General features: G+C 39.7%; 2 protein-coding genes across 2 annotated transcripts in view; one reads left to right on the top strand and one right to left on the bottom strand.

Moving 5' to 3' along the window:
• Nucleotides 1-15,526, bottom strand: part of frmd4a (FERM domain containing 4A) — a 109,336-nt gene extending 93,810 nt beyond the window's left edge. Inside the window, exon 1 of the mRNA XM_079679956.1 lies at nt 15,305-15,526. Coding sequence (XP_079536082.1) covers nt 15,305-15,349 — 45 coding nt within the window. The 5' untranslated portion in view covers nt 15,350-15,526. The remainder of the gene's footprint in view (nt 1-15,304) is intronic.
• A 1,796-nt stretch (nt 15,527-17,322) lies between these two features.
• ripk3 (receptor-interacting serine-threonine kinase 3) lies at nt 17,323-20,642 on the top strand (the record flags this gene model as incomplete). The annotated part of the gene is given in 13 exon segments (XM_079680439.1): nt 17,323-17,444; nt 17,700-17,881; nt 17,997-18,315; nt 18,403-18,551; nt 18,879-18,928; nt 19,049-19,203; nt 19,334-19,392; nt 19,542-19,606; nt 19,710-19,774; nt 20,099-20,138; nt 20,307-20,483; nt 20,486-20,551; nt 20,635-20,642. Coding segments are annotated over 12 exon segments (1,302 nt in total). The 5' UTR covers nt 17,323-17,444; nt 17,700-17,732.
• Between the last annotated feature and the right edge of the window lie 408 nt (nt 20,643-21,050).

Below are 21,050 nucleotides of genomic sequence, written 5' to 3'. Positions count from 1 at the left end.
ATGCTAAGGTGAGAAATGGCTTTGAAGCAATATTTATATGGGCTGCTTGCTGGTGTGTGTCTGCAGGGTAATATATTATGCATTGCAGAGGGGATTAGTGTGGCTAAGGTCGTGTAAAGCTTAAAATCAGCAGCTCTGATATCAGTCAATCAGTTGTTGGCCTATTAGCAACCAAGCTGCATTAACCTTACTCCGTCTTTCTGTCTGTTTGTACCTGTGTACTCTCATGTTCCGATTAACCCAGTTTCCCCCAAATCTCTTTTTTGTGTCCATATATACGCCGGGATCCTGAGTCGAGGCTAATCCTGTTGCTGTGGTCATGTGTCCTGGATCCTGAGTTCTGGATCTGAGTCCTGGACTTCGAGTCGTGGCTGAACCTATCTCTGCGGTCCTGCCTGACTCTCATCATACTACTTCCCTGATGGCTCCCAAAGGATTGTTGACATCCTCGTGGATTCATCTTCTTATTATAGACACATGCATTTCCAAACATTTGGTCTTTCCAAACATTTGGTCTACCTATGTTGTAAATGTATTATCTTTTTGATTTACACACGGCATCTATTGCACGTCTGTCCGTCCTGGGAGAGGGATCCCCCTGGGTTTCTCCCATTTTCCCCTTTAAACTGTGGGGTTTTTCCTTTTTTGGAAGTTTTTCCTTGTACGATGTGAGGGTCTAAGGACAGAGGGTGTCGTATTGTCATACTGATATTCTGTACAAACTGTGAAGTCCACTGAGACAAATGTAACATTTGTGATATTGGGCTATATAAATAAACATTGATTGATTGATTGATTGATTAACAGTAACAAAAAAAAAGACTTTATTTAATAGTGAAACTGCTTTTGTGTGTGTGTGGATTTGAGTGTGTGTGTTTGAACAGACTCATGGGGAGATGCCATTTACAGTAACATGCTGAGAGAAGCATCCACTGTTGACCTTCCTGCTCCTGACTGCAGGGGTTCCTTGTTTTAACTAAGCTACTGTGCAGCGACCACCTGAAGAAACGCCATTCGAAAGGACACAACATAACACACACACATACACATTACACTACCTGCAATTACCGAGATTCTATTAACCCTGCAAACATGCTGGAGTATCATGAAATGTACAAAGAAGGCATAATGTATTCTCTCCCTAGAGAGGTCTTCATTTTTAAATCAAAGGGCTTTAACTCCCTCTAGAGGCAGACAAGAGGAACAACAATACACAGATTATTACATGTGTCCTTCGCTTTCATCATCCTCCTTACGCCATCGCTCCATGGTGAATCATCTATAAAATGTGTGGTGGTAATAACCCCACTACTTCTAAGATCTTCTAACAGCTCTGCTTTCATGTTTTTAGTGGAACGACTTCCATATGTAAACTGAGAAATCCTCTCTAAATGTATATACATCCAACTCCTGCACTCCTCACCATAAACACACAAGACTAAAATGAGTCACCTGACTAGTTTTGCAATTCTTTATGAATATATACACAGTATCCAGATGATTATGAAAGCAGGTATCATGATAATCGCTCTTAATTGTTTGAGTAAGTTTTAATGCAAAAAATATTCTCCTGTCTTCTGTGTTTTTCCTCCAACAAATAAAATATTTGAACACTTCAAGAATATTAGAGACATTTTGAGTGATTTTAAAGACTTTGTTTTCAACCCATAAGTGAGTTTGTGTAAACTGTGGCCATGTTTCAAATATGTGCATTAATGACCATGAGCAACTTTATATCTGTACAATTATTTTATGTAAATTGAGGGGTAAACATATTTATTAAATTATTTGCTTTTTTAAAAGAGCTTTTCAAAAAGCCTTGTATTAGGGGAGCAGTTACTCGGACAACCAAGGTCACACTTTTGTCTCTGAGAGTGAGAAAGGAAAGAGAGGGTGCTGCACAGTCAGTCTCTGAGCTGGTTCATGCATCTAGCTTTAGGCTAATATCCTCTTTACATAAACTAAATCAAATATATTTCCAAATATAATTCCTACGGGAGTGTAAACATTAATATCTGCTGCTGATAGGAAGAGACTCTGGTAAAGAAGGCCAATTTATTTTTTCTCTCAGTTTATTTAAAATTGGCATACAGTACCAGCCACCTCTTTAATTGTATATGGGCAACAACACTAATATACCCTTACGTTTTTACCATGGTGTACTTATCTGCTATTTAGTTTTATTTGTTTAACTTATTGTGTTCTCTTATTATTAATAACGGGTGCATACTTAGCCATTTATTTATTTATATGCAAGTCTATTCTCCTCACTTTATCTGCACCATCTGCTATCTAATGTAAATGTCCACGTTGCGGGACAAATAAAGGAATCTGATTCTGATTTCACTGTGACACTTGTAATCAAGCAGATACAGATTAGACAATAGTTGTTGCTCCATGTTTAACCCAACATTAAGACATACTTCCTGTAAACCGTGCTGTTTCCTGTTGCGAAAGGATGTTCGTGCATGCTCCCCTCGTCCGGTTTCATTATGCACATATCTTTAGTAAAGCTAAATTATAACATTAGGTACTGTAATTCTCCCCTCCAACAATTGACTATGAGCCAAGAACTCCACCAACAGACCATCTCATGATTTAATGAACAAAGTGTCGCAAGATGGCATGTAAGCATACGTTCAAAAACACTGCATCACAAAGTAGGGGTATTGTAATTGTTAAAATGCAATAGAATTTAAAAAGTATATTCATTTGTGAGGTTTAGAATTAAGCTATTATTTTGCACAACAGATTATGTATATTCATCCACTGTATGGGCTCTGGTCCTTCCTTTTTTTCTTGCTTGAAGGTTTTCTTTTGTGATTCATAAACAACTGACACATTGGCTGACAAAAAAAAAAGAGAAATCAGCTAAATATATGCAAATATTCATCTCATGGGTTTACATGTACTTAGTGTGTGTTGTATTTTTGACATTTTGCATTGTGTTTGTCTTTGCCAATTACACGTTTTTACAAGTATCTGTAAGAGACTCTCAGCTAATCCTGATGGGCTGTGGGACCCTGGTTCAAGAGAGGGTGAAGTGAAAGGTGAGAGATTAAAACCCTTAAAGCCCTTATTTCTCCTTTTCAACATGTTTTATTTGTATTTGTTTAGTGAAGCTTTATAATGGTGAATATGTGATTGCCTGCTCATATCTCCCAGGCTGTCTATCCTGTAATTGCTGCTAACAAGACAGCTCTTCATTATGGCAAGGACCTGCTTTGTGTTAACTCCCTCCGTATGGAAGACAATCAGCCCCACTGGGACCTGTGTCAACCAGAGTGTGAAACATCAGGAGCATGCACACTGTAGAGCAGACACAATTATACACATACATTTACACATGCATACACTTACAGCAAAAGACCTACAGTATACACACAGAGAGAAAGTGCACTTGGAAAAAAAATTAGATTGGTCTTTCTACTCTGACATCTGCTCTGTGGCAGAGACAGATGGCGAGCCAATCAGACCGCCTGGTGCCTCTGCTACTCCCCGCCTCCCATGCCACCCTGCCGCCCTGCCGCCCCTCCCCTAAACCTGGCACACATGACAGGTGGCACCTTGCAAATGTGACACCGCCATCACCCTGGAAAATAATGTATTCATTAGATACAGAGCATGCAGTAGATAAGCAGAAAAACAAAAATGCAAATCCAAACAGCCACTTGCAAAAATGACCACTAATTAATTTTCTTAGAAATAAGACATTCCTCATGAAAAAAGCATCAAGAAAATAATGATTAGTTGATGAAGGACCAGCCCTCGTTCACATCAGATCAAAGGCAAGAGATGATATCCACAAACAGACACAACAAATATTAAACAGAATACACTAACTGACCTCCTCTGGTGCACATACTATAGAGCAGGGTTATTCAATTAGTTTGTAATGGGGGCCGGTTGATGAAAATGATCCAAAGCAAGGGGCTGGGAAAAAGATGGGTTGAAATATGAGCAATCATATTAAGAGCTTCAGATACAGTAAATACTACAACAGCAAAGTGGAGTGCATATTGTCTTTAATTAAATCAAACAACATAGCCCCAAGGCCTTTATAGATCTAAATGGCAAGTTCAGAACTCAGTAGGCCTACATGTGAAGCTAATTTAACCATCAACATCGTATCTTTTGATTTAATTTAGGTGAAATGATCTAATCATTCACGCAGAGATGCAATAAATGACAGGAGTTGTCACTACAGTAGCTAGTAGGTGGGTTCGAAACCCGAGCCCGCCAAAGTTTTCAGGCATTGTCTTCCCCTCTATCTCTCAATTTAACACCCTCTCTGGAATAAAGGCACTCAGGTCCAAAAAAAAATCTTTAAAAAAAGAAAATTACTTTTTAACATTATACTCAAAGGGCCAGTAAATATCACCCCGGGGCCGGATTTGGCCCGCGGGCCGCCAATTGAATAGCCCTGTTATAGAGGCTTGCTTCAGATTCAGACATGATTGATTTGACTAAACTGAACATAGTGTGTTCTGTACCCACAATACTGAGAAGAAAACCCTCAGAGTCATTTATCTACTTTGAGAAGGTTTTTTACCAGCAGTTCGACCTTTTTAAGGTGACAGCCACCATATAAATGTCATACTGTATGTGGGGGCTTTTCCGTGGGCAATATCCTGTCAGACAACTAAAGAAAGATGGGAATCTCCTGAAGCCACTGCTGGAACATTTCTATCTGTTTGTACCGGAAGCATTGATTGACTGATTCCACCATATAGGGTCAGGTGTGAGTATTTGGGTAGTGTGTAAATGTAGGATTGTGGGGGAGAAGAAGAAGAAAGATGCGGCTATTTGTCGTGCTGCTGTTCGATCAATGAAATGGCCAGGATCGCACAGTGAATGCAAATACACTCCTCTGCCAACATTAGTGCACAAATTACACCGAACCAAATATTGTATAATTAGGGAGTCTAGTTTCTTTTGAGCAGTTTCAGCATATGTCAATGCATCTGCAGAGGTACCCAGAGAAAAGATGGAGAGCCTTAAAAACATCAGGATGAAGGCAGAGAAACAGCACAGGGAGTCACTGGCAGTCTTTGATGAGCATCTGCCAGAGTTCACATGCTGGGTCACGTCTTGGGCATTTATTCCTGTTATTAACCTCCTCCTCACATCCCCTTCACAAGATAAGCTCAGTTGATAAACTGGCTCACAGCCGGTCGGCCATTAGATGCATAAAGAACACTGTCACACTCCACTGAGAGCTTGCCGCAGGCGCATACATTAACATGCAAGAAGGGATGCACTGCGCACACACACTCTGCAAACACTTCACATATTCACACCTGAGACCTTCCTCAGGCCACACACACACACACACACGACCACAGTTGAGCAAGCAGATACTCTGCTGCAGTCAATTAGAAATGAGGCGCCTTCACCTCTGCAGCTCATCAATAGTCTTTAAACAGGCTGCAGTGTAAACAGCTCAGAAGATTTAATGGTATGCTGTGGTCTCACACACACACACACACACACACACATGCTTGTGGTGAGAGGTGAAAACTATTCACTCTCATTTACTCTCTTTTTCTCTCATTTAAATTCCCAGCACTCTAGAAAACAGGGAGATTCTTAGTTACTCAAATAAATCCAAACAAAAACAAGGTAATGTTGTTACATCTGTAATGAATAAAGGTTACAGCCAAATCCAGCCTAAAGCCGAATTTCTAGATCATACCCCTTGTCAAGGGGAGAACACTGAGGCATGAACTCAATTGCACGACTCAAAACTCAGACTCAGATAGCGTTTCAAAATAAAGACTTTACTGGAATTTGCACAGTAATAAAACAAGGAAAACAAAACCACTCTTTCGAGGAAAACTTATAATGCGATCTATAGCATAGGTCCGTGAAAGGTCCGTGAAAAGGTCCGTGAGGTAAGCCGATACGTGGTCTTCGAGAGACAACGAACTGACAATTAACAGGAGGGAGCTAACACAATATATACACAGGTAAAGGGGACACAGTTGGAAACAATCAGGGCGGGGAAAATAATCAAGGACGCAGGAGACAGAAAAGGGGCGGGGAGCGTGGAGGCCTGAAATGAGAGGAAGAAATAATTAAGGGTATAGACATAAAGCACAAGACAAAGGGACATGACAACTCTAACATAAAGAATAAACTTTCACAATAAGTTTCTTGGACATGACACCCCTTTGATCTTGGACAACTTTCAATGCTGCACACAAGAGAGTCAAAGTGTGGAGCCTATTTTTATATAATATTAGACTGACTGATTCTAATTATTACATTATATGCTTATTGTGCTCATGAAATGTTGCTATGACTTTGGAATAAATAGACAAAATCACCAATCCCAAGTTTTAATGGGTTGGATAGGAAACGAAGGGAAAAGTCACAGAAAAGTCCATCTAGTCTTAACCAGTCATAAATGTATGGGCAAAGCCCTATGTGTAATAAAATGTATTGACCCACGAGGTTCGGGGCTCTTTACGGAAATAGTGGTTACAGATAACATCTTTGCTGCCTGTGATTTCTGTGACGTGACGAGTAGGGTGGCCCTTAAAATTGAAAGTCGGAAAGTCTAAGCTCCAACCCCCAGAATTCCTTCTATTAGTCAAGAAAACTCTCCCGGTGAATTTTTTCCTGAATCTGACAACATTTACCCCTCCATCATCAACCTTGAAGTTTAGCCTCAGTTGCAGCACCGTGGCTGCTGGTGACCAGGTCGATGAGGGAGGGGTAAATGTTGTTGGAATTTGAATACAATTCACCAGGAGAGTTTTCTTGACTAGTATAACGAATTTTGGTGGTTGGGGCTTAAAATAAATGAATTCAAAAAATGTCCCTCTCACGAAGGACCAACTTAGTGACGAGTCCTTGGCCAAGTGAATATATCTTTTGTTCTCTTATAATATAGTTAAACTTAGAAGTTGTTTGTCTTTCCTGGAATTAAAGAACACAACAAATGCCTTAATCAATATCAAACCTGAGATCAGGCCATGGCTAGTTTGACTCAGCAAATAGTTTAATATAACATCTTGAAGCAAGTAATTATGTAATGATCACCCGAGTTAATATATAAACATTAAATCAAGTAACGTTGTGTAGGCTACTGTCTTACTCATTGCTAGCAAGGAACCCATAATGGATCATAACCATCTGTTTGTCTTTTTTTAGGTTTTCTTTTGCTTTTTGAAGCTCACGGTCTTAGAATAAAAGTCTGCACTTGTATCTATTGAATGCTTCCGTAACATATTGGTTTTGATTATATTTGATTTATTATTGATGCATTAATGTGTTTATCAAACCTGGTAGAGGTGCAGCTAATCTAAATGATTGTGTATACTGCAGGGTAGTTTATTAAATTAATCCAGATGTAACTAAAGTTTTATTGAATTAATGTTTATATTTTATATCATTAAGCCTAATCTGCAAAGTAACTAAATTAATTAATTAAATGTAGTGGAGTAAAAGTACACGAACAAACAGCAGCAAATTGAAATACTCAAGTAAAGTACAAGAACTTCAAAATTGTACTTACGTACAGTACTTAACTAAATGTACTTAATTAATTTACATCACTGCATAGGCCTATATCTTAAATAGGGTGATAGCAGGACACCCCATCTAGTCACTCAGAAAAAATCAGGACATTCTGATGTAGAGTTTCAAAATAAAATACCTTTGAAGTCTCATATATGAGCTATCATCCCTCTGTGTTTAGATGAGAATAAAACAAAAACTGTCCAGTATCAAAGACTCATTTCACTTCAGGGTGATAGCAGGACACCCCATCTAGTCACTCAGAAAAAATAAGGACATGCTGATGTACAGTTTCAAAATAAAAGACCTTTGAAATCTCTATTGTATGAGCTATCATCCCTGTTTTTAGATGAGAATAAGACAAAAACTGTCCAGTATCAAAGATCCATCTCACGCCAAGGTGATAGCAGGACACCCCATGTAGTCAATCAGAAAAAAAATCAGGACATTCTGATGTAGAGTTTCAAAATAAAAGACCTTTGAAGTCTCATATATGAGCTATCATCCCTTCGTGTTTAGATGAGAATAAAACAAAATCTCTCCAGTATCAAAGACTCATTTCACCGTAGCAGGACACCCCATGTAGTCACTCAGCAAAAATCAGGACAATCTGATGAAGAGTTTCAAAAATAAAAGACCTTTGAAATTTCAGATATTGGCTATAATCCCTCCCATCTAAAAACAGGGATGATAGCTCATATATGAGACTTCAAAGGTATTTTATTTTGAAACTGTACATCAGAATGTCCTGATTGTTTCTGAGTGACTAGGTGGGGTGTCCTGCTGTCACCCTGGAGTGAGATGAGTCTTTAATACTGGACAGTTTTTGTTTTATTCTCATCTAAACACAGAGGGATGATAGCTCATATATGAGATTTCAAAGGTCTTTTATTTTGAAACTCTACATCATAATGTCCTGATTTTTTCTGAGTGACTAGATGGGATGTCCTGCTATCACCCTGAAGTGAAATGAGTCTTTGATACTGGACAGTTTTTGTTTTATTCTCATCTAAACACAGAGGGATGCTTTTTTTTTACTCTACCGTAATGCATAGGATATTCGCGCCCCACAATATCACGCTCGGGCTGGCTTGACTAGGTTTTCCCGAGTGGAGGCTGGCTTGACCGCAGTGCTTTTTCTCAGGTGTTTGAAGGGGCCAAACCAAAGCTAAAAGGCGAATAATTGACAGACTTACATGTTTCAGGAGGGCCGAAAAAGCGCTCCTGTGTGGTGACAATGTCGCTCCATTTCTGCTCGATGTTAGCTATCATAACATTAACAACTTAATTAACAACTTTATAAGGCGTCCACAGCCCCGCAGTGTCAGTGTGAGTATGCGAGATTGCAATGATGAACATGTGTTTTGGGTTGATCTTAAGTGTCTCGCATTTACCAAGTCAGTTCCTTTCAGGCCATTTCACTCTGCCATGTAAAAACAAGGTAAAACATGAGGACCAGCTCCTAACATCACATCAAGCATGGCTGACCGTCCAGTTCTGGCAGTAGCATAAAATACATTTGTCCGCCTCGCCAAAGCTATTTTCTAAGCTCTCTGTCGCCTGATTGAAAATAAGCCAAAAGATGTGGACCATCACATTTCTGTAAAAATTGCAAATTGTTGCAACATAATAGTGATTTTCAGGCCATGCACTTACAACTTGCAGTGGGTATTTAAAAAATATCTAAAATAAATAAAAAAGAGGTAAATCATTTGCTGATAAATATAAAGGCAACACAAGTTAATTAAATAGTTAACATTGTTCATTTTATTGTCTTAAGAGTGTACAATGTGTACACCTTTGTTTTCTCAGTTTTTAAGTAAAGGTGTTTATTCCCCCCTGCAGCAACTACAGAGCTTTGGTTAGCTGACATCGGCAGAACCAGCTCCAACATCACTCAAGCATGACTGTTCTGCAGTCAGACTGCAGCCTGAGGAAAAATTATTTACTGGAAAATTATACAGATTTAGTTTTTATATTTGAGAGAAACTAGCAGTGGAGGGTACAAAGAACCACTATACATGTCTGCAGTAGGACAAGAACATTAAGTGGGAGATAAAACATCAGTAAAAAAAAACAATAACAATAAAACGCCATCTGTACGTGTGCAAAATCATTCATAGCCTATAATCACCAATAAGAGGAATCTGGTTTATACTGGTTCAGCATGAAAACCTTGAGATGACTTATCTGGCAGGCAGCTAAAAAGGTGTGTCTGTTTCTGTGTATGTTTATTTTAGTGGACCATGGACTCACTGCATTAGAAGTAGCACATCACCAATTGGTTTTTAGTTGAGTGTTTTTGAAGCATAGAGTCTGGCATTTAGGCGAAAGTATAAACACCACATTCTTATGGGACGACAAAATGTAAGTTTCATAAACAAAAAAATCAAGTGAGATCATTTTCACATTACTTCCAGAAAATCAGACTTATTTAGCGAAATAGTAGAATTGCCCCATTAGGGTAAAATTCAGGTTTAAGGCACTTCAAGAGGTTGCCCCTTTTTGAAACCTAAGTGTGCATAGTGGCTGATTTAGAAGTGAAACAAGAGTCAACTCAAGTGAAACAAGACTCATGTGTGTGTCTGTAACATACAGACACACACATGTACACAAACTGTTATCTGCTTCTCCCCCTCTGCTTTTGTTACAGGGGCAGTAATCAATTATCTCAGTATGATGTCATTCTGTAACCCTCCCCCATACTGTTCAACCCTTTTCCTTGTGCACACCGGCTGCTCTTTTCTAGTGTTCTTTAGATCAGGAATACAACTACAACTACAATAACTTACATTTATATTGCTTTAAAAAAAATCCAAACACTGATAATAACTCATGTTGTATTGTGACACAAGCTAATGCACAATGCAATTAAGTCAGATGTATACACTCAAACAGTCAGTACATTACATCATCGAGCAGTGATTTCATTACCGCTGAGCGAATCCTATGGCTTGATCCCACTCAGTCATCTGGCCTCCATCCTCAGTGAGAGGATAATTGAATGAGGGATATTAATGAAGAGACATGGATGCAGAAATGAAGGGCAACGTAAGGTCTTTGTTTTTGGGTTGCCTCTCTTTCTATTGGCTATCGGTTTGTATAGCTGGATGTTTGCCAAAATATAAATAACACCTCCATTATCAGCACGACGTCCCAACAGGCAAAGTTCAAGCCACACATTTGAGCCAATGTAGAATGATGTCATCCACCGGACCAGAGCATTTTTCATGCAGGAACATGTACACTGCTGTATCTCTGAGGAACAGTGAAGCTCACAGCTGCTGCTCCCTCACTCTATGCAGAGCAGATCCCTCCAGCATTATGAAGATAATCCACTTAGCTTCTGTGTGTGTCAAGATACCAACTTGCCCTGCTTTCTCTCAGCTGCATGCCCCAGTTACAGTGTAACAGATAGCAGGATGCATATTGATCAACTGCCCCTGCATATGGAAAAAGACAACCACTCAGACAGAACAAGAGATTTGCAAATATAAAAACATGATGAGCTAGAGCAGAACATTGAGATAAACCGTTCCCATTTTTGACACACTCATCTCCGTCTCTAATTATGATTCTACGTGACACTTTATCAGCATGTGTTCAATTTATGATAAATCCTGAATAAGCTGCATCAAAAAGCTAAACCCTGTGACTGAAGCCCGCGAGATGTTGTAGGATTCAGTATTTAATCAACTGTTATTTACCCCCTATTTTCTTAATTCTGTACATCAGGGCACCCCTAAGGTACTTTATATCCATCTTGGAAATATCTCCCCTCTTTCTAACCCAGCACAGCCGGCTCAGTGATGAGCATGCAGCAAAGACTATAGTTGCTCCAGTTCTGATTTAAAGTAGAAAAGGAATCCTCCAATCAAGAGCTGGTACATTAAATGTTGTCAAACAAAATAATGAACTGTGTGTGTGTGTGTGTGTGTGTGTGTGTGTGTGTGTGTGTGTGTATGTGTGTGTGTGTGTGTGTGTGTGTGTGTGTGTGTGTGTGTGTGTGTGTGTGTGTGTGTGTGTGTGTGTGTGTGTGTGTGTGTGTGTGTGTGTATGTGTGTGTGTGTGTGTGTGTGTGTGTGTGTGTGTGTGTGTGCGCGTGCGTGCGTGCGTGCATGCGTGCGTGCGTAATTTAATTGATTCAGTCCTGAAGATGGGAAATTATCGCACACTATTCTCATACAGAGCACACCCCTTTAGCAACTTATTTGCGTGCACTGCAGACACAAACACAATGTCTTTATCACTCCATTGAAACAAGGTATATTATACGACATCTGTCTCTGAACTTACACACTGTGTTCAGCACGACATCCAATTGCCTGCAGCAGTCTGTGAGGGATTCCTCCCACACTTCACCACTGCAGTAGTTGAACACGTGTAGGAGTTAGACCAAAATCAGTTTAATTCTGTACATCAGGGCACCCCTAAGGTACTTTATATCCATCTTGGAAATATCTCCCCTCTTTTGAGCCCAGCAGAGCAAAGCTAATCGGCTCAGTGATGAGAATGCAGCAAAGACTATAGCTCTGATTTAAAGTACACAAAGAATCCTCCAATCAAGAGTACGTACATTAAATGTAGTCAAACAAAATAGTGAACGTCAGTCGACTCTTGTGCTGTATAGCCAACTGTTCCAGTTTAGGTGAAAGATAAAGTTAGGAGACGTGAAATCCCTGTGAAAGACATCTCGTCTTATTGAGGTCAGATGATACCATCTAGTTTGTCCTATATCAAATGACAGCATGTCTCTGTGTGTCTTAGCTGGAGGCAGACTTCTTATTGATTACCTCATCCTTTGCAAAAACTAAACCCATCAGAGCAGGCAGACAGAGATGGAGATGCTATGTCTGTCCATTAAACTATAGCTGGCATGAAAAGTACCCATATTTAATTCATCTTTAAAGATGAAGTGCGTTTATAAAAAAAATGATTGTTCCCCTAAGACTCATTTGTCGATTTCTCCTTCCAATCATAATATGTTATTGATCTAACCCATTCATAACCATACAGTATAATGATCCTAGCCATGATTCTTATAGGCTCTCCACTTCTATAACAGACTTGAAACCATTTGGTTTTTATAGCTGAGCTAGTGTAAGTCTGGGCCAATCATATTAGTTCCAGACCTATAAAGCCCAAAGGATAACTAAAACCCAATTTACTGCATTTATTTATTTGATTAACCATAACAGATGTATAGGAATCATATCTATCTATGTATCTACGTATCTATCTATCCATCTATCTATCTATCTATCTATCTATCTATCTATCTATCTATCTATCTATCTATCTATCTATCTATCTATCTATCTATCTATCTATCTATCTAAAAACAATGATGTGAATGTTTGATATGAGTTATCTGTTTTGCTGTCACTGCACATTAATGTCATAAAGCAGCTCCTGTGACTACTGGCTAGAGATAATCACTTATTCACCTGAAATATTAATACACACAGATGCAGGAGGCATGATCAATATTAATCTTCGCTAACCCACGAATACACACAAACTCACACATACACTCACCCTCAGACCTACACCCACACTCCACAATTTCCATTAATAATTAAGATAAGTTCAAGCTGTGAAATTGTCAGCTTGAATACAAATACCATGGATTTTTTTGAAAAAATCACTGAGCTATTAAATTAGTTATTTCATGTCAGTCTAGTTCAGCTTGGATTTAAAGGAAAATTCAACACAGACCAGATTTACGTTTTGATATTCCTTAGCTTTGGCAAGCCCAGCAGAAAAAAAATACATTTCTGCCAAAGAAAACACAAATCGAGCCAATGGGCAAAGAGCTATAAATGGTGCAAAAATGGTCAGTGTGAGGCTATAATACTAAATTGAAAAGGTAACGGTAAGAAGTTGTGGCAGTAAACGTGTTTGTCTGTGTGAGCTGAGGTGACAGTCCGAAAGTCAGGCGTGTGACACCTTGGGTTGTCAGCTGTGACAGTAAGAACACTTGCAAGGGAAAGCCCTCTATGCCAACGCTACCGAATGTATTCTTGTCTCCACACCATACAAGTTAAAAAAAAATCCCCTAAGGGAGGGGTCTATTTTGGAAGGGACAATTGTGAAGGTGATCATACTGCTACTTTCTGTGAAAATACAGCTCACTTCCCCTTTCACTTTCTCTTCATTTTCTCTCTCACTCCTTCGCCTTCTTTTCCTGCACTCATCAGAGGCGGTTCTAGAGGGGGCCAACAGGGCCCAGTGCCCCCGTAACACTGAGTAGGAACCCCCCTGTGGCCCCCCTCCAAAAAAAAGGTTGCAATATTATGATTATATTATGATTAGGGCCCGAGCACGATGTGCTAGGACCCGACGGCGTCCTAGCACGAAGTGCGAGGAAACCTATTGTTATTAGCATTACTGTTCATTAACTTATATAAAAGCAATTTATTTTTATTAAATTGTCACTTAAAGTTACTAAAACAAATACTTTAAATGAAAAAAACTACTGAAACAAAGGACTGTAACTTACATTTACTAAAACAAATACCTTTACAAAAACAAATACCAATTACTTTATTTTATGTTTATTTTACACAATTACTTTATACTGTCTTTGTTTTTTTAACCCGCTTGTATTGTGCCCATCTCACGAAATAACTGGCCCCAGCCTGGCCCTCCCAGTCAAATTGGTCTAGAACCACCACTGGCACTCATCACTCACACTTCCTTTTTCTCCTTCATCCCTTTGCTCTGTCCATCATCATGTCACACACACTTCTCCCACCCTTCTCTTTTTACTGCTGCCTTTCCCCCAAGTGGGGTGCATGGCCTATCGCCATAGTAACAGACAGCCATGACAGGTGGAGATAGCAGGTAGTGCGGCGATGCGTGACTCCCCCTGGGACTGCAGGATGCCAACACTATAGAATGAGAATGAGCAGAACATGCTCTCTTATACAAAGTCGGCCTGCATGCAGGGTTTACACTCGATTCATTAAAGCTTATCCTAAGAGGGGTACATGCCTTATCTGTATTCTACAAAGGCAGCCAAGCCACACTGCCATTGTTCCACTGTGCGGCTGGACAGAGGGCTAAGAGGAGTTCAATGGATTTACGCATGTTGTGTGTTTCTATTTCAACACTCTCTATGGCCAGATCTAAACCAGGCCAAGCCAAGCCAATCTGTTTCGTGTCATAGAGGTACTGGTGTATACACTAACAAGATCCTACAAATCCTCTGCCATGGGCTGCAGAAAAAAATGTGTGTGTGTGATGGGAAATGATCACACACTATTCTCATACTGAGCAAGCACACCCCTTTAGCAACTTATTTGCATGCACTGTAGACACAAACACATGTCTTTATCACTCCATTGAAACCAAGGTATATTATACGACATCTGTGTCTGAACTTACACACTGTGTTCAGCACAGCATCCAATTGCCTGCAGCAGTCTGTGAGGGATTTCTCCCACACTTCACCACTGCAGTAGTTGAACACGTGGAGGAGTTAGACAAAAGCTTTCTGAGTAGGACGCAAAAGCCAGACATTTCTATAGTACGGAAAACGGCTTTAGAGCATCACTGGGATCTTTTTAGAGGATTTAAGGCTTGCAGTAAAGTAAAGGGGAGGAACAGACAAGCAACCTCCCGTTTAATTAGATGACAGCTCACCTCCTGCATTAGTGTCTGTTTGAGCTTTTATTCCACCAGGAGAGAGTGATGAGAGAAAGCCACAGGAGAGAAAGAAAGACACAAAGACACACAGTAGACAGCAGCTGCGATACGTTACCCCTCTGAGACTTACCATGAGCAAGCACACGGCTGATTCAGGCATGTGTTGGACAGCCATGATGGGATGCTCCTATGGATTCTTGTGGAAAGGAAATCTTCCTCTTCCCTCAGGAATCTACTCACCTTTGTCCAGATGAAGTCCTGTGACTGGCCCTCCCTCTCTGTGTCCTCACCCACCTCCCTCTGTCTGTCAGTCAGTGCTGCAGACAGCCTCTGCTCTCCAATTGTAATGAAGTCCTTGGAGAGCCTGTGACTCCCCAGTCTCTCAGCGACTCTTCAGACTGAGCGAAAAAGCAAATCTCCTTCCAGTTCTTTGATCTGAGAAAAGAGCAGACCCCCCCACTCTCTTCCCACTTTTAAAACACTCCCCCCAGACCCCACACCCACCTCCACCAAACCCCTTTGACTCTGGCACCTCTTTTTAAATGCTCTCCTCCCTCTGCTGCTGGCTCCTGTCTTCAGTTTACTCTCCTCACAACACAAAGCACATCCAGGCGTGCATGTGGGTTTTTGGGTCTATTCAGTTTAGCCTGGGGCTGTCCTGCCACTGCTCCACAGGATGTAACCTGCATCAGTGATGCCCCTCAGTCTAAAGCCCTCCTCCACTGTGGTGGGAAAGACGGACGCTCACCTCCCCTCTCCACTCAGGGATCCAGCGCAGAGAGCTCTCCTTCAGGCGAATCCCCTGCCTCATATATCATCAGCATGCGACAAGGGCAGAGAGGAAAGCAAATAAAGGAGAGTATAATAGACAGTTTTCAGGAGGACAGAGGATGAGGTAAAAGGCAGCCAGGGAGGAGAGAGATGTAGAGAGCAGCCACTAGTGAGAGAGGTCCACGCTGTGCTGAGCGTAAATAAGGGTGGGTGGAGAAGAGGGAGGGGAGAGAGTGATGGAAATGCAGAGAGCGAGAGCAGACCGCGCCTATCGATGCCGGCTGAAACAGCAAGGTAGCATGGGATGTAAGCAAATACACCAAGCTCTCTTAATGAACAGGGTGTGCATGTGTGATTGTACAGGTATGATATAGTCCTGGTAGCTGTCAGGTTCACAGACTGAGATTTATATTTGTTAAGCACTGATTGGCATTAATTATTCAGACTGAAAACAGTCTGAGCAGCGTGGCTTTTGTCTTGTGTGCATGAGAGAGTGTGCATGATGGAGAGATACAGGGAAGTAATGAGAGAGGGCTGTAGCTGAAAAGAAAGGGCGAGGCTCAGAGGATTGGCATCAGCTCAGCTTTACATTTTGAGAAAATGTAATTATGATGGGGGAGTTCACAGGCTTACTTGCAGGTTAATAACTAGTTGAAACTAATAAAAATAAATGTATTAAATGTTGCTTGTTTCTACTGTACTCAAATGATTTCTTTAAATAACAGTGCTCTAACACAAGCAAAGGGCATGTTCTATTCCTAGTTAAGGAAAAAAGAGTGAGAAAACATATATGTGTCTCTCATTGGCCTGATAAGAGAGTTTATTGTTCATCTATATTGAGGCTCACATACGGACATGTAAACAAAGCAGTCTCAGCAAAGCCTCCCTCCTAATGATTTCACAGAAAGGTTAACATGTTATAGATGAGAGTTTGCCAGATTTGCAAAGTATATCTTACAGCACCACTCTATTCAGATAGTACATGAAGAAAAAAAGAAAAGGTGTGCCCTTCATAACTTCCTGTCACAGTGCAAGATTGCTACCACTCATGTGCTATGAGGAAACGTGTCACTGCTTTTTACAACCACTCTAAAATAAGAACAAAGTCAAACAATATCCCAATTTATATTTCACCAAATACAAATTAGTACTTAATAAAGGTTTAATACTGTTGTTTGGTATTTTAGTCTTTTGAAATATAGTTTTGTTTTTAGAACAACACATTTCTGCAATACAATTAAATTAAATAACAATCAAAATATATGGTTAAAAGTATTAAAGGCTGTCTTTACTCAGTTAGATTTATTTTGATACACCACTCGTGAATTGTGTGTTTCACAGGAAGTGTGAATATCTTGCCAACCTCTTTTTTTTCAGCTCCTCCCTTTTGTTCCTCTGTGGTGAAGAGCGACATGAACAGATCGTTCTTGCTTTGTTTTGCCACGGTTTTAGTATAAACTTTTAAATCTGGGGGTTTAAAACACATCAGGGGATACATGGTAAGTGAAATGCAGCTTTAAAATAGAGGTACAAGAACAAAATGACAATGGAAATGTTTTTGGAAAATGTTTTGTCGGTGTCTTTACAAACCGAAACTGTACTTGTTGTAATGTCAGTGTGTAAAAGAAAGGGCACAATGTCAGCAGTAACTGAAGTATCTGTATGAAAAAGAAAATATCTAAGCTGTCATTAAGCCACTTTGTTTGAGTTAAGCAGCTTTTCTTTTCAGAATGTATTTCCATGTTTAATAATAGATTTGAGGTGGCTCTACCGTAGTTCAGCAAAAGATGGCGCTGCGGAGCCGCAGGACTTATGGTGATGAATGCTTTGAGAAATGGGAGTTTGTCGGCTCTGGGGGATTCGGTAAAGTCTTCAAGGCCAGGCAAAAGGACTTGGGAATTGATGTGGCTATTAAGATACTCCATGATGGATCTGGGTAAATATAAAAATACCTAAAAAGGTCATGCACATTCTGAATAGAAGTTCAAAAGGTTGTTACTGCTTTCCCATATCTCTTTTCAACAATCCCCTACCTTAACTATCGTTTCCAGCTCCTCCATGATACTGCGTAATGAGGCCAAGTATATGGATATGGCTTCCTTTAAGTTTGTGGTGAGCCTTTATGCAATGTATCAGGGCTGTCCGCCTGGTACGGGACCATCCACACGACAGGGAATAGTGATGGAGTTCATGGAAGGAGGATCTGTTCAGTCCCTGCAGGAGTATCTCTACAGCCCTCCACAGTGGCCCCTGGTTTTCCGCTTGGCCCATGAAGTGGCTCAAGGCATGAACTTCATCCATAAAGAAAATCTCATGCACCAAGACCTTAAGCCAAGTAATGTACTGCTGAATGATAACCTTAACGCCAAGGTAAAGTGCCTAACCTCTTATGTTTACATTAGACAAAAGGAGATTTAATAATGTGTTTAATACTATGTTTCCCTTCTTTCTCTGTAGATAGCAGACTTTGGTCTGTCCAGAGTTCCCGCCAGCGCTTCGAACAGCAACAAAGAGGCAGGGGCGATTGGTGGCTCATACAAGTACATGCCCCCAGAAGCTCTTGAATCAGCATCATATAAACCTGTTCGTTCTTTTGATGTATACAGGTAAGAAATGAACCAATAATACTACCCAATATGGTATTAAAGGATACTTTACACCCAAACCAATCATTTCTAATACTCACCCTGTTTTATCTGGAATTCATGAAAGACAGATGAAGATTCTAAAAAAAGAATAAATCCTTGATAACTTGAAGTAATTAGGGACTGCATATAAGAATAGCAAAACTATTTAAAAATATCTGTGAAAAAACTCAGATGTTAACAGAGGAGGCATGCAGGAAAGTTGTATACAATGAGTTATTACTTTACAAATGGTAGTGTTGGGGTGAAGTATTTCTTCAACGGTGTTACTTTCTCTCTCTTGATCAGCTATGGTATCCTGCTCTGGACCATTGCTACTGGTAAAGATCCCTATCCATGTAAGTGCAGTTTATTTTGTTGTCCTATCATTTTCCACTCTGTTGTTTTTCCTTTTTTGCCATGTAGGTTTACAATAAATTATTCAATTAAATCAATGTTTTTTATCACATGTACTGCAGTGGGTAATTACGAACGTGTGGCATCGAGTATCCCTCAGGGGGACAGACCTTGCTGTAAGGAAACTGAGCAGATGAAGGTAGATGGGCTGAAAGAACTAATTCACCTCATGAAGCGGTGCTGGGATGGCAGTCCAACCAGAGGCCTACCTTTATACGTAAATATTTGTTTTTGTTGTCAGTAAGTTTGAAATGTTTCTGATCTAAATGAGCTACACATTAGCTTAGATACCTTTTGTAGACTAGCTTGACACACATATTTACAATGTAACGTTGCTTCTGTTTTAGAGTGCCTGGACGTCACTGAGAAAGTGCTCTCAATGCACAGCACGGGAATTCATGATGCCGTGGGTCATTTGAAAAGACTGGTACAACTCATACATTTAATTTCATTAAAGGAATAAGTGCAGATAAGTTGATTTGTAACTTAGATACACTTTTAACAGGTTTATCTTCTTTCTCTGATATATAATATGTTTTCCCTGTTTTACTTTAGATGTCACCAAACAGCAATACATCAAACACAAGTGGGGGCGACCAATGTTTCCCTTCAGACAGCAGGTAGATTGTTCAACACTGTTTGTTGGTGGAGGTAGTTTAATCTAAGTTATACATTATTACTTACTTTTGACAATAGAATATTATGATTCTTTCTCTTTTGCAGAAGAGTCAACAAATGATTCTGTGGACTTTGGCAGGATTACAGAAACTAGAAGGTCTTTCAACCAGGTAGGCCAAATTCACTTTGACCCTTGTCCTCACAAGAAGTAGAATACATATTACATAACGTTGACTAAGTTGCAATAGAACAAAACAAACAAACAACAAAATGTGTCATAGAAAACATGGTTATTTGAACTATATTTGTTGTATGTCTTTGATTGAAATGGAAATCACATTTCAAGGGTTTCATTGTCATAAAGAAAACATACAATAACAGTCCTATTGTTTTACATTGGATTCTGAAACTAGTTAACTACACCTTTAACACATTTATGAATGACTTGACCATTTTTGCAATAAAGTCTGAAAGAGTGTTTTGTTTTTCATCAGGTCTGTGCTTCTACTAAAACAATGAGCATTAAAGATAAAGGTGAGTATTTTGCACCAAAAATGTATTACAAAAATGTGTGTTATAATTTCCTGTTAAACATAAAATCTCAATAGAGCATTTTATTGAATGACAGCATTTACTTCATACAAAATCAGTTGATTATGCCTTTATATGTACAATATTTTCTTCTTCTATATTTAAAAACAGCAACGTTTGTTGATCGCAACCAGGCAGAGTTGATTCAAGACGTTTCAGAGGTAATGGCAATAGCCGAGGCGCTTGGAGACATGGTCCACCGTGAAGCCTTATCCCAGATTGGAAGAGAGGACACAACAAGCCATTTTAAAATGAGAGCGCTTTATCGTGGGCCTCTACGTTCAGGGGCGATAAGGTCAAGGCAGCCTTCTACGACGCCCTCAAGGCTCAACATCCCCACCTAGTGGAGAGGCTTGGTAGGACTTCCTTCTGTAAATGATTAACATGGAGTTTATCTTATGACATATTATCATATTTTTTCATTTCTCTTTCTTTACAGGTGGTTAATTCTGAATACGCTGTGGCCGTGCGCATTCCCCTCCCCGCAGGTGCAGATTACTTTGCATGCCTCACCTACTTTCATCTTTTGTAGAAAAATCATATATTTTATGCTTTTATATATTGTTGAGATTTTATAAAACTTTTATATTCTGTAACATATAAAGTTTTACATTTAAGGATCTTTGAAAAATAAAAATTGTTCTAATAAACAACTGTTTATTAACAGAAAAAAATACTGTGTCATTATGGTTTCATTATGAGTTGACAAACACGTTGTTCATTTTATAAAGAGGAAGTTGCCTTTATGAGAGAGAGAGAGAGAGAGAGAGAGAGAGAGAGAGAGAGAGAGAGAGAGATGAGAGAGAGAGAGAGATGAGAGAGAGAGAGAGAGAGAGAGAGAGAGAGAGAGAGAGA

The sequence above is a fragment of the Notothenia rossii genome (genome assembly GCF_949606895.1).
Source record: "Notothenia rossii genome assembly, chromosome: 5".
NCBI classification, from domain to species: domain Eukaryota; kingdom Metazoa; phylum Chordata; class Actinopteri; order Perciformes; family Nototheniidae; genus Notothenia; species Notothenia rossii.
The sequence above is the reverse complement of the archived record's forward strand: the minus strand, read 5'-3'. Positions and strand labels throughout refer to the sequence as shown.